At 39.7% G+C, this 14276-nt stretch overlaps 2 protein-coding genes across 2 annotated transcripts in view; both read left to right on the forward strand.

Annotated features, from left to right (window-relative positions):
• SETD7 (SET domain containing 7, histone lysine methyltransferase) overlaps positions 1–14276 on the forward strand; it is a 1173783-nt gene that overhangs the window by 87690 nt on the left and 1071817 nt on the right. The gene's annotated exons all lie outside the window — the stretch shown is intronic.
• The window catches only part of LOC122793510, a 1396143-nt gene continuing 1386828 nt past the window's right edge, over positions 4962–14276 (forward strand). The window contains exon 1 of the mRNA XM_044061631.1: positions 4962–5205. Coding sequence (XP_043917566.1) covers positions 5041–5205 — 165 coding nt within the window. The 5' untranslated portion in view covers positions 4962–5040. The remainder of the gene's footprint in view (positions 5206–14276) is intronic.

Below are 14276 nucleotides of genomic sequence, written 5' to 3' on the forward strand. Positions count from 1 at the left end.
GACGCCATCTTCTCTAGTCTTTCTTGCCGTGCGGTAATAGCAGTTCGCAAGTGCCGGTCGGTTGACTCCTGACAAATTTTTCAATATACTTCGGTCCGAAGACTTTCTTCTCCACTCAAAGCTAATTACCCCGTTGAGGAAACTTTTTTCTTGCTCTACTCCAATGTCAGAAAAAGTTAATAATTGTATTTCATGTGGGAAGCAAATACCTCATAAGGATTTTCATTCTTACTGTATTCCTTGCTTAGGCCCTGACCACGACGTAGCTAGTTGTCTGTTTTGTGCTAGGACCCCTGGCTATTCCTCCTGTTTTGGATATTGTGGATGATGCCTTTTCGGAGGCTAGCTTAACCCCTGACTCTTTTCCTCCTGCTCCTGTTAAGCCTGATAGATATTACAGGGTTCCTGATTCCCATCAGTTTTTATACAAGAACCCTACTGCTGACCCTGAAACCATTTCTCAGGGTCCTAAGGGAGTTAAGGCCGCTCTTGCCAAAAATCCCATTCCTACTGAAAAGGATTCTCGAGCCTTGGAAAGATGGGGAAAAAAAGGTGTACGCTTCTGCTACTTTGTCCATTAGGGCTTTAAACTGTCAGTTTCATATGCTTAAATATCAGCAATTTCTCTTGTCTGTCTTAAAACAAAAAGTTACTTCCATTTCTGCCTGCAGATAAGGAATTACATGACTTATTGCATGCCACTGAACAGGTTGGGAAGCATGGTTTACACTGTGGATTTGATGCCTTGGAGGCTTCTTGTAGGGCTGCGGCCTCTGGCATGGTCATTAGAAGACATGCATGGCTAAAGGAACAAAATTTACTTGAACAAGTTAAGGCTAAATTATTGGATGCTCCCGTTCAACATAATGTTTTGTTTGGATCTAAAGCTGAAGAGGTGATTAAAAAGATGGAGGATAAGGCGAAATCCATGCAAACAGTTAAATATTTCTTACAAGTACAGCCTCCTAGATTTAGCAGGAATTGGCCTTCAAAAAAACTTGTCCTTTCCCTCTTCAGACAGGCCTCAGAGGGGTAGATATAGACGCTCCAGAGGGAGGCCTCAAACACAAGCTGCTTATAGACCAAGACAGTGGACTGCTTCTACCCCTAGGGGAGGAGAGGACAGGTCACAATTTCAAAGGAAACAAACTCAATGACTTCCTCTGTTGGGCTACAGGAACGTCTTGCCTGGAAGCCCCTCTCGGAGGAAAACTCTCTCTTTTTTATCAAAATTGGGCTCAAATAACCCAAGACAAATGGGTTTTGGATGTGATTTTAAGAGGTCAAAATTCCATTTTCATACCTTGCCAAGGCCAAGCGGATGGCCAGACCTTCCAAAACATCAATGGACGGAGGCCTTAAACCAGGTGAAAGCTCTTTTGGCTATGAATGCCATAGAACTGGTTCCTCTTTCAGAGATGGGAAAAGGGTTTTACTCCAGGCTCTTTCTAGTCCCAAGGAAGCAAAACTCATGGAGACACCTTTCTAGAGATTCCAAAATTCAAGATGCTTACTGTACAGCAGTTACTTCCAATGCTGTCCAAAGATGCATGGATGGTGACTTTGGATTTAAAGGAGGCATACTTACACATTCCCATCAGGCAGGATCGCAGAAAATACCTCAGGTTCAAGGCTGGATCGAGGCACTTTCAATTCTCTGCGCTGCCCTTTGGATTGTCTACTGCGCCCAGGGTCTTCACCAAATGCCTGGCTCCTGTAGTCGCTTACTGCAGACTCAAGGGAATTCAAATTTACCCTTATCTGAACGATTGTCTAATTCAGGCAGACGGCAAGGATGTCTTACTCCAGCATCTGGACTTTGTACAAAACCTCCTCAAATTCCTGGGATTTTCTGTAAACATAAACTCAAATTTGACACCATCACAACAGATAACTTTTCTGGGTGCTCTACTAGACCCTACAACCCAGATGGCATTTCTGACATCCGAAAAACAATTACAGCTGGCATCAACTTTCAAAGCCTTGGCAACTCTAACCCATCTATCTGCAAGGAAATTCCTGCAGGCTTTGGGTTACATGGCCTCCTGCATCCTTCTCGTGCCATATGCAAGACTACACATGAGGAAGATACAGTGGTACCTAAAAAAGTGTATGGTCTCAGCATTGCCACAGTTTGGACATACTGATTCCCGTCCTTCCTTGCCTTCAAAAGGAATTTCTTTGGTGGTCCAGGGCATGTGCTCTAAACAAAGGGAAGCCCTTCCATCTACCTCCTGCCTCTCAGATTCTAACCACGGATGCCTCGGATTATGCTTGGGGAGCCCATTTTCAGGGCAATTGTCTGCAGGGCCTTTGGACAAAGGATCAGTTGCACCTGCATATCAACTTAAAGGAAATGTTAGCCATTCAGAAAGCTGTATTGGCCTTCAGGAATCTCATACAACCAGGACATCTACTAATACGGACAGACAACACCACAGTTATGTGGTACATAAACAAGCAAGGGGGATCTCTTTCCTACACCCTTTGCAGACTAGCCATGGCTTTATGGAACACAGCACTAGCTTGCAATCTGGATCTTCAAGCTCAGTTTCTACCAGGGAAACAAAACTTACTGGCCGACAGTTTGAGCAGAAACCTTTCGGATCCATACAAGTGGATGCTGGACACCAAAATATTCAGGATGATAACAGCAGTATGGGGATTTCCTCACATAGATCCCTTTGCATCCCATCTAAATCATCAGCTACAGACTTTTTGCACCAGGACTTTCCACAGAGAAGCTTGGAAAGGGGATGCCCCGTCATTCAGTTGGAGGAACCTCTTGGGATATGCCTTTCCACCTCTACCTCTTCTTCCACGAGTTTTATTGAAGATAAAACAGGACAAACCCAGGATGATAATCTTGTTGGCTCCGAATTGGCCTCGGCAGTTTTGGTATCCAACTCTAAAAAACCTATGCCTGGAGCCCCCTTGGATTTTACCTCAGTTTCCGAACCTTCTGTCCCAGCATCAGGGTCTGGTTCTACACACTCATGTCAGAACTCTCAGCCTGGCGGCCTGGTTAATCCAGGACCTTTGATTTCTTCTTTCCTACCCAAGCAGGTTATGGATGTCATTTTAGAAGCCAGACGTCCTAGCACTAGAAAATCTTATGCAGGAAAATGGAAAAGATTTTGTTCCTGGATGCAGGCTCAGGATTCTGATCCTCTTCTTCCTAACATTACTTTAATTTTACTTTACTTGACAGATCTCTTACACAAGGGTCTCTTTCTCTTCCATTAAGATCCATGCCTCTGCTATTTCTGCTCATTATAATACAGACCCTCCCATCTTTTCCCACCAGCTCATGAGACAGTTTCTCAGAGGAGCTAAAAAAAGACGACCTAGATCTCCTCCCATTCCTGCTTGGGATCTCAACTATGTTTTGGAAAAACTAACCTTGCCTCCTTTTGAGCCTGCTGCTTCTTCTGACATCAAGTTTTTATCTTGGAAGACAGCTATCCTGTTAGCACTAACCTCTGCCAGGAGAGTTTCAGAGTTACAAGCCCTTATGGCGGTGGAACCTTATATTATTTTTCATCAAGACAGGGTATCGTTGAGGACTAATCCGACCTTCATGCCTAAGGTGGTCTCCAAAGTGGCTTTAAATCAAACTATCCACTTGCCAACCTTTTTCCCCACTCCTCAAAATAAAGGGGAAAGGATCTTACATTCCTTGGATGTACATAGACAGCTACGTTTTTACCTGAACAGAACCAAGGACATCAGAAAATCAGAACAATTGTTTGTTTCTTATGCTTCAAGTTCCCAAGGTAAAGCTATTTCTAAACAAACCATTTCCAAATGGATTGCTCATGGAATCAGATTTTGTTATTCACACCATGGAAAGCAAATCCCAGGGAGCATTTGGACTCATTCCACCAGAGCTGCTGCCACTTCTGCGGCTTTCCTCAGGGGGAGTTCCTACCAAGGACATTTTGGAAGCTGCAACTTGGAGTTCAGTGCATACTTTCTCTAAGCACTACAATTTACCTCTCTACTCTAAGTCTAGGCAGGTTTTGCCTCTGCAGTCTTGTAGGGCCTTTTAGCCGCCCCTTCTTCTTTATGACCACCTCCCTTTCTTTCAGCTTTGGGATTCTACCCTACAGTCATGACTGCAACAGTGAAACACGAACATAGTACAGTTGTGTGCACCTACCATAAATGTAGATGTTCGAGTGTCTTCACTGTTGCAGTCTGGGTTTCCCTCCCTCCTGTCCCCTCTTATTTTTACTTTTGTGTGGTTCCTTTTTTCACCATTCTTCTGAGGTGTATTTGCAAAGGTTATGGGACCATTTTCATTTTGGAACTCCTGACATCTGGGGCAAGAAAAACTGGAGCAGATGGCATTGGCTGTCAGCTTTATACTCCTGGAGCACTGACGTCAGGGAGCAGGGTTGAACAGCCGACGCCGGACCCAGACTTTGGGATTCTGGCCAACCGAGGGCTGCCTGCCGGCAGGGGAGAACTCTACAGTCATGACTGCAACAGTGAAGACACTCTAACATCTACATTTATGGTAGGTGTACACAACTGTACTTTTTCTTAGTAAGCTCCATTCCTGTGGTATTCACGGTCATGCCAGCACCAAGAATACATGTCTGTGGCTATATTTCAGTAGTCCTGCCTTTAATAATTTGTAACATCTAAGCTGGTTATAGTCTTTTCAATGTTTGTTGTAATACTTGCATTAGTATATGGTGAGTATGCATTGTTTTAAAGCGTGGTGATCATTTTTACCCACTTATGCCTTGGCTTCTGAACACTCTGTGCTTAAGGGGCAAAACAGAAGCGGACAGATTTGCAAGATATAAATATTGTGATCTTGTGTGTGATATGTGCACAGTTTGCCGTTACTGGGAAGGTATTTCTTTGATCTTCCTAGCACTTTTCAGTAATATGCCTTATTTTGCACTTCCACCCTTTCATTGTTGCACTTGTCTGTTTTTAGGTAATCATCTCTTGTCTTTGCAGGCTGGTGTACTTCCTAGGACTCTTAACTGAGCATATTCCTCTGTATTTACATTTCCTACAACAATGGACCGCTATAGATATTTTATCTTCAATCAGAAGAGCATGGTTGTCCTTGGGATCCTACAGATTGCTTGTGCTGGAGTGTGCATTGTCAGTGGATTCATAGACACTACCTTTAGGAAAGTGACTGTACTGAGGAATACAAGAGCACCTATCTGGGCTGGAGCGGTATGTGTCTGAATTTCTAGTTATACAAGTTACATTTAAACCCTTGCTTTAAGTCTGTCATGCTTCATTAATTAGTGATTTTAGAGAGATCTTATCTTTATGTAGCACTAGTGTTTTGGTTTCAGTAAGCCTTACAGTTGTATTTAAAGCAGTTGTGTCCTTCCTGGTTTGATTTTTTTTGTGTTATTGTTTTGCTGAAACTTCATTTAACCAGGTTGAGGAAAGAGGGAGTAGCTGTGCTAGTGGTGTAAAAATAAACTGCCCCTCCCCTTTCTCAGTGAATTGTTGACCCTATGTATAGTAAATGGTTATTCATTGCAACTTTATATAGTTAAATGTATTCATAAGTTTTTCCCCTCTGGCTGCCTGCTTACTTAAGTTTTTCATTATATTTAGCACCAAGTGTTTTGACAAATAAACTTGATGTTATGTAGTCCTATCTCACCATAATTCTTGCTGGATGTGTTTGAAGCCGATATTCGGCTCTGACTCGGCCGATACTAAAGCTTAAGAGCTTTTACTGGCTCGAGGCTGGCCCGTATTCCATGGTGCCTTATGGCCCAGAAACAAGTACTGTCCCTCATGAACATGGGGGCTATTCAACCAGTACCAGAAGAGGAAAAGGGACAATGTTTTCTATTCAAGCCTTTTCCTGGTACCCAGAAAAGACTAATCATGGTGTCCCATTCTGTGCTTATCTACTCTAAACACATTTCTGGACATTCCAAATTTCAAGATGCTGACTCTTCAACAGTTACTTCCTATGGTAGGCAAAGATGCCTGGTTGGTAACTCTCGACTTAAAAGAGGCTTACCTGCATATCCCAATCAGGGAATCTTGTAGAAGATACCTCCACTTCAAAGCAGGCTACTTGCATTAACAGTTCTTTGCACTGCCCTTTGGCTTATCTACCGCGCCCAGGGTCTTCACAAAGTGCCTGGCTCCAGTAATTATATTTTGCAGGCAAAGAAATATTCAAATGTATCCATACCTGGACGATTGTCTAATTCAGGCAGAAAACAGGGACACATCTGGCATTTGTAAAAAGGGTTCTAACTTGTCTAGAGTACACTATAAATGAAAATAAATCCCAACTGGTACCCTCTCAAAAAATTACATTCCTGGGTGCAAGCTTGAATACAACTGCCCATATGGCTTACCTTACGCCAGAAAAGCAAATTAATTTGGTAACTTATTTCAAACAAGAGGCCACTAAAACCCTGCTATCTGCAAGACAAATTCTGTAAGCCTTTGGGTTCATGGCCTCCTGCATTCTTCTAATTCCATATGCAAGACTGCATATGAGGAAACTTCAGTGGTACTTAAAAAGTTTATGGAGTCAACATTGTCACAGCCTGGAAACCATGATCCCTATCATACCTTGCCTGTAACTAGAGTTCCTATAGTGGGAAGATGCCTGCCACCAAAACAAGGGACTGCCATTCACTTCACCCCCTGCCCCCCAAACCCTAACTACAGATGCATCAGACTATGCTTGGGGGGCTCATCTGGCAGGGAAGTGCATTCAGGGCAAATGGAGCCCAAATCAAATGCACCTTCATATCAATCGAAAATAAATGCTAGCTGTACAGAATGCACTGACTGCCTTCAAGGACTACCTTCATCCAGGACAATTAATGATAGACAGACAGCACCACAATTATGTGGTACATAAACAAGCAGGTGGGTACACACTCCTACCCCCTTTGCAGACTAGCCATGGCATTGTGGAACACGGCCTTGACCTATCAAATACAACTACAAGCTCAATTCCTGCCAGGAAAGCAGAATACTCTGGCAGACGAACTAAGCAGAAATCTCATGGACCCACATGAATGGAAACTGGAACCATGGATTTTCAATATGTTGACATGCAAATGGGAGTCCAGACATAGATCTTTTTGCCTCACCCCAGAACTGTCAGTTGGACAAATTCTGCACAAGAACTCATCACAAAAAAGCCTGGAAAGTGGATGCTCTATCATTCAGCTAGAAAAACCTATCTGTCTATGCCTTTTTCCCCTCTGCCCCTGTTCTCATCCAAAGTTCTACTAAAAATTAAACGGGACAAACCAAAAATGATTTTGATTGCTCTAAACTGGCCTCGCCAACACTGGTACCCACTCCTGCGTAGTGTCGCACCTTCCACCGTGGCACCTGCCTCAGACACCTTACTGTCTCAGCAGAACAACCAAATTCTGCACACTCAGCTCCAAACTTTTGAATCTTGCAGCGTGGCTAATCACCTAAATTCACCCTTAGCATCCCTAAGCAAACCTGTGATGGATGTCATTTTGGAGGCAAGAAGGCGTAGTACTAGAAAATCTTATGCTGACAAATGGAAAAGATTCTGTGCCTGGAATCACTCAAGGGATAAGCACAGCAGTGCCCAATATTCCTCAGATTTTACAATACTTAACTGAGATGCTTCACAAGGGCCTGTCCTTTTCTTCCATAAAAATCCATGCCTCAGCCATTTCAGCTCATGACAACACAGAACCTCCCCTCTTCTCTCATCCTCTGCTAAAGCAGTATCTCAGAGGGGCCAAAAACATAAGACCACCCAGGAGAGCTCCAACCCCTGCCTGGGACCTCAATTTTGTATTGAAAAAACTCTCTCCCCCTCCTTTCGAGCCAGCTGCTACTGCAGACTTAAAATTTCTCTCCTGGAAAACCGCTTTCTTTTTAGCAGTCACTTTAGCTAGAAGGATTTCCAAATTACAGGCTCTTATGGCAGTGGAGCCTTTCATCATTTTTCATGCAGATAGGGTGCGTCTCTCAGGACCAATCCATCCTTCATGCCTAAGGTGGTATCCAGCGTGGCTCTTAATCAGGCCATTCATTTGCAAAATTTATTTCCCAGTCCACAGAACAAGGGGGAGCGGATTCTGCATTCATTGGATGTACACAGACAACTTACATTTTACTTAAACAGGACAAAATCTCAAAGAAAATCTGAACTACTGGTGGAATTTGCTGCAGGGGCAGAGGGAAAGGCTATTTCAAAGCAGACTATTTCCAAATGGATAAGCCATTTTATTATTTTCTGCTATATGCACCATGGTAAAACTATCCCCCAGGGGATCAGATCTCATTCCACCAGGGCTGCATCTACTTCTACAGCCTTTCTCGGAGGTGCTCCTACCAGAGACATTCTAGAAGCTGCTACCTGGATCTTGGTTCATACGTTCACCAAACATTACCATTTACCTTCTCTAAATCTAGAGCTGGCTTTGCCACTGCTGTCCTGCAGGGCCTTATAGCTGGTCCTAATGCTGTATAATTTCCTTCACCCTACCATAGCTTTGGGAATCTACCCAAATGTAATGACTGCAACAGTGAAACACGACGAACATAGTACAGTTGTGTACACTTACCATAAATGTAGATGTTAGTGTATTCACTGTTGCAGTCCTGGTTACCCTCCCTCCAGCACCCTTTATTTCATTGACTATACCTTTTCTTTCTTTCGCTATATGCTTATAAGCCCTTTTGGTGCATTTGTTTTGGGGATTGGAGGTATATGTTTTGTGTTTTTAATTTCATTTGCACCCCATTTGGGGGGCACCTGACATCTGGGGAAGAAAAACTGATGTAATGACATCGGCTGCATGCTTTATACCCCTGATGACCTGACGTCATGGAAGAAGGGACAGCAACCGATGCAGGACGCAAGACTTTGTTAATCAGGCCGACTGAGGGCAACCTGCCAGCAGATTACCCAAATGTAATGACTGCAACAAGTGAATACACTCTAATATCTACATTTTTTTATATACACTATCATTTATCTTTCATGAATTATTTTAGGATAAAATATTGTCTTATATTCCTTTATTGTCTCATTTATTCGTGTTTAGGCAGAAAACATGCAGTCAGATTCAGCCTCAGTCTGACAGTTGCATCATTTTGAGCACTAATACTTAACTTGTCATTCAGCTTTCTTTCTCATGTTAGTATATTACACGGAGCTGTTTACTTCCTGCACAGGCAGTAAATATGTAACCGGATTTAACGCTGGATTTATACTTGATTTATACCTGCTTTGTCTGAACATCTTGAATATGTTGAATATTTTGAATATCAACATTCTATGCAAACATTGTTATTTATTTTCATTGTTTAAATGATTCATATACAATATGATACATTCAAGTTTTTCCCTTTACAAATGCCTTTTAAAAATGTCTGCTTTTTAATGAATGCCTTTTTAAAAACACCCGATTAAGCTGCAAGCCCTAGTAGTGTAATTATTTAATGAGTTAATTGATGTTCATAAACTTGGCGCCCTTTTCACAACCTTTGTACATAAAAAGAAGATGTTGCTTTACTTTCATTGTCTGATGAAGCGTAGTAGCTGCTACGCGAAAGCGCTCACGTTTTAACTAATAAATTTTGGTTTTATTATACTCATACTTTGCCTTCGTACTGAAATTTACAGAATTCTTTTTATTGATGTGGTTTTATTTGCAAGAAACTTACCAGTGACTGTTGGATTATCTACACTAAACCTTGGTTGGTTACGTTTTCCTGTGGTGAGAGAACCTGGTCTTTACCTTCATATTTGCTTTGGCTATACTGGCTCTCTCTTCGGCTGACGGTGAAAAGTTTTTTACAGTCTTCTCTCATCTTCATATTTTCACCAACGGCACATCATGGAGAACATTAACATCGAATTAGATTACAATCCGGGGACGAGGGATGCCTCCACGATCCTAACTGATTTACTCCATCAGCAGGCAAACCCTTTATTGGCTCTGGATCTATCGTTGACTGGCAACGCTGTTCCAACAAGCGAGGAAGGCTGCAACATAGCTGATTTCAACGTAGCAGCAAAGGACCTCGAGGATGACATGTATCGGTTGCAGAGATATGCCTGGCAGAGGCAACACCTGGAAGCATGCCTACACCACTCAGTTGTGCCCAGAGGGATGCGAGTCCTTTGCATGCCATCGTATGGAGAGGCGCATCCAACGCTTCTCAAGAAATGGCAGGATCTCAACATTGACCTCGGGTTCAGGTACATAAAACTTTTACTCGAATATTTTAACCCTATTGAAACAGAATTGCGTAGTAAAATTGATATAACATTTAAAGATCTTAGTAACCGATTTAAAACTGAATACTGTGTGAGGAAACTATGTAACATTTGCCTTCAAGTGAACTTCAGTGAAAGATTGAAGGCAACAAAGTTACGCAAACTACAGAGAGACTTTCAAGATTTTAAGACTCGGCACATATTTGTATGGCCGAAAGGCAACAATATGGCACAAGCCACAAACAAGTTAAATGAAAATGTGAATCAACCATCATCCATAATTCATATGACTAATTCTAATAATGATGCAAATGAGCCACAGTCTACTAATGAATCTTTATCAGCTACACCTTCAGAGGGTGTTAACATTGCTCCTACTGTTGCGTTTGATACGCCCCCTCCCAATCAATTAGCGTTACAACGTTTGTCCAACAACTTAGGAGCTAGACCAAAGGACACATTCTCTGCTAACACCTCAGGGCCATCCTCGTCCTCTTTTTTACCGTATCCAGTGAGACAACAGTTTCAAGCAAGGGGACGCTCATTGAGTCGAGGCCCAAGAAAAAGAAAACTGTCACAGGAGAACTACCATCCGGGCAGAAGAACAAGAATGTGACTAACCTTTTATACAATTATTCTGACATTGTTTTTTCTGATGCAGATATTTCCCTTTTGAATCGTGGGCTCAACTTCATACCAGCTTGTCCAGATACTTTGAGCCAAGTATTAATAGATCTTAGACTTTTTTGTAGGCTAATAGCTTTAAAGGTGTTTTTTAAAGATAAAACTGATTTTCCTAATAAACATCCAGACTTTATTTTTAAAAAAAGAAGTAATTTTATTCCCCCATTTCCTCATAATGTTGAGTGCTTTTTAAATTTGTGTGAACATGACTTTTATGCATTATTTTCCAAGAAATTGAAACCTAAATTCTACAATCTTACTTTAGATGAATTCATGTCCTTGCAATACTTAAGCAACCATCAAGATATTAATATTAAGCCAGCTGATAAAGGTGGTGGGGTAGTCATACTAAACACTACAGACTACAATGAGAATATGCTCATGATGTTAAATGATGATTCTACATATGCAGAAGTGAATTTAATTGAAATTAATAAGATCATTAAAAATGTACATGATGCACTATATGGCATGCTCATTTGTAGACAGATTAGTGAAGAAATGTATGACTATTTAACTATAAGTGACCCCACCATACCTATTATCAAAGGCCTACCAAAAATACACAAGAATCAACACCCAATTCCACTTAGACCTATTGTTTCAGGAGACAAATGGGTAACTGCCAACATTTCCTCCTTAATAGAATTTTTACTCAGACCTGTGGTTGACTCATTCAATACCATTTTAAAAGATACCTATCAATTGCTCGATTATTTATCGACTATTCATTTAACTCCTCATAACAAAGAATATTTACTAATTACTTTAGATGTGAAGAACCTCTTCACATCTATTCCTAATGATTTGGGGATTGAAGCAATACGTGAAATACTATTAAGTGAAACATGCTTTACAAATGACAGGCAACTACTTCTAGGTCAATTATTAGACATAGTTTTAAACAACAATGCTTTCATGTTCCTAAACAACTACTATCTACAAAAGTGGGGGGTGGCAATGGGCACCCCCTGCGCCAATACCTATTCAAATTTGGTTGTACTTGATTGGGAACGCAAATATCTTTTTACTCACCCTTTGTTTTCCAACATAAAGGTTTACAAACGTTTTGTGGATGACATTCTCATTATCTGGGAAGGTACTGAAAAAGAGTTCAGAGATTTTTTGGATTTTTTACAAACCACATCTTCTTTTCTCCAATTTACCATGGAATGCTCTCACACTTCAATAAATTTCTTGGATGTGACCTTAAGCATTACAGAATGTGGTTCCATTACATCTTCACTATACAGGAAACCCACTTGGAGAAATACGCTGCTCACCTTTGACAGCATGCATCCTAGATATGTGTTCCCTGGCATTGTAAAAAGCCAGTTTGTTAGATTAAACAGACTATGCAAGGATGTTGATGTATTAAATTTTGAGGCAGATAAATTAGTATCTTTATTTTCGGAAAGAGGATATGACTTAAAATTGGTTCAAACTATTAACAGCATTATTAATACGAATATACATACAGAGGCTAAACACTTTAGCAATAGAATAAACATAAATAATAATAAACAAATGAAGTTTATACCAATAACCTTGAATTACACCAGTACCATCAGTGACATAAAGAATGTGTTTTATAACAACTGGAAAGTCCTAATTATGGACCCTTTTATTAAACAAATAGTGGGGATTACACCCCACTATATGTTTAGAAATAGTCTAAACCTCAAACAACGACTATGCAACGATAATCATAACATTCATTCCACAATAACTACCATTACTCATAAGACAGGCACTTTTCCTTGCCACAGTTGCAACAGATGCCAATATATTGCTAACCAATCTGATTTCCATCACCCTACTATGAATTATGTGTTTAGACCTAGATTCTATGCCAACTGCTCTACTAAAAATCTAATTTATCTTGCAACATGTAATAAATGCCAAGCTTTTTATGTTGGCTTGACTAAAAGATGCTTGAAGGATAGAATCTATGGTCATTTATATGATATAAAAAGAAAAAATGAATTAAACGCACTAGCGAAACACACATTGGAACATCCCTCACATCAATTTGCCTTCAGAATTTTGGAAGTAATAAAACCCAACTTAAGAGGGGGTGACAATGTATTGAATTTAAACAATAAAGAACTAAAGTGGATTCTAAGGTTAGCAGCTCATATACCTCCAGGCATTAATAGTTATATTTCAATTAAGCCTGTCTTAGAAGCTAGGTAAATATTGGGACTTAACAAAGTTTTTTCCATTTCATTCTATCATTCTATTTTCACCTTATCAAATTTTTTGACAAGATATGTCGAAATGTGGTGAAAATGTTATACATAATGAATTTGAATGTGTTTTTATTACACATATGTACAGATTTTTTACATAAAATTTTAATTCATATATTCTAAATATATCATTACTACTATTAATCATTCTCAGTAATTTAAACATTTTTTTTAAAAAAATTTCCATTTTTAAATAAACTTCCTTAATATGCCTCTTTATATTGCTATTTTTATGTTGTTTCTTATGTTGTTTTTAAAACTGCTTTGAATGTTGTGTTCTTATATTTTATACATTTCTAGTTAAATACCTTGAACCATTAATGTATGAATTTATGTATGCAAATTTATGTATTTATTTATTTATTTATGTAAATATTCTGAATCATTAACTTATGAATTTATGCATTTACTATTTATTCATTCATTTACTCATTCATCAGTACTCAACTTTTAACTTGCATAATAACTCAAGTTTTAACAAAAAATTTTTTATATGCACCAACATTTTTTATATACACTATCATTTATCTTTCATGAAATATTTTAGGATAAAATATTGTCTTATATTCCTTTATTGTCTCATTTATTCGTGTTTAGGCAGAAAACATGCAGTCAGATTCAGCCTCAGTCTGACAGTTGCATCATTTTGAGCACTAATACTTAACTTGTCATTCAGCTTTCTTTCTCATGTTAGTATATTACACGGAGCTGTTTACTTCCTGCACAGGCAGTAAATATGTAACCGGATTTAACGCTGGATTTATACTTGATTTATACCTGCTTTGTCTGAACATCTTGAATATGTTGAATATTTTGAATATCAACATTCTATGCAAACATTGTTATTTATTTTCATTGTTTAAATGATTCGTATACAATATGATACATTCAAGTTTTTCCCTTTACAAATGCCTTTTAAAAATGTCTGCTTTTAATGAATGCCTTTTTAAAAACACCCGATTAAGCTGCAAGCCCTAGTAGTGTAATTATTTAATGAGTTAATTGATGTTCATAAACTTGGCGCCCTTTTCACAACCTTTGTACATAAAAAGAAGATTTTGCTTTACTTTTATTGTCTGATGAAGCGTAGTAGCTGC

The sequence above is a fragment of the Protopterus annectens genome, chromosome 2.part0 (assembly GCF_019279795.1).
Source record: "Protopterus annectens isolate FY-2018-M chromosome 2.part0, PAN1.0, whole genome shotgun sequence".
NCBI classification, from domain to species: domain Eukaryota; kingdom Metazoa; phylum Chordata; order Ceratodontiformes; family Protopteridae; genus Protopterus; species Protopterus annectens.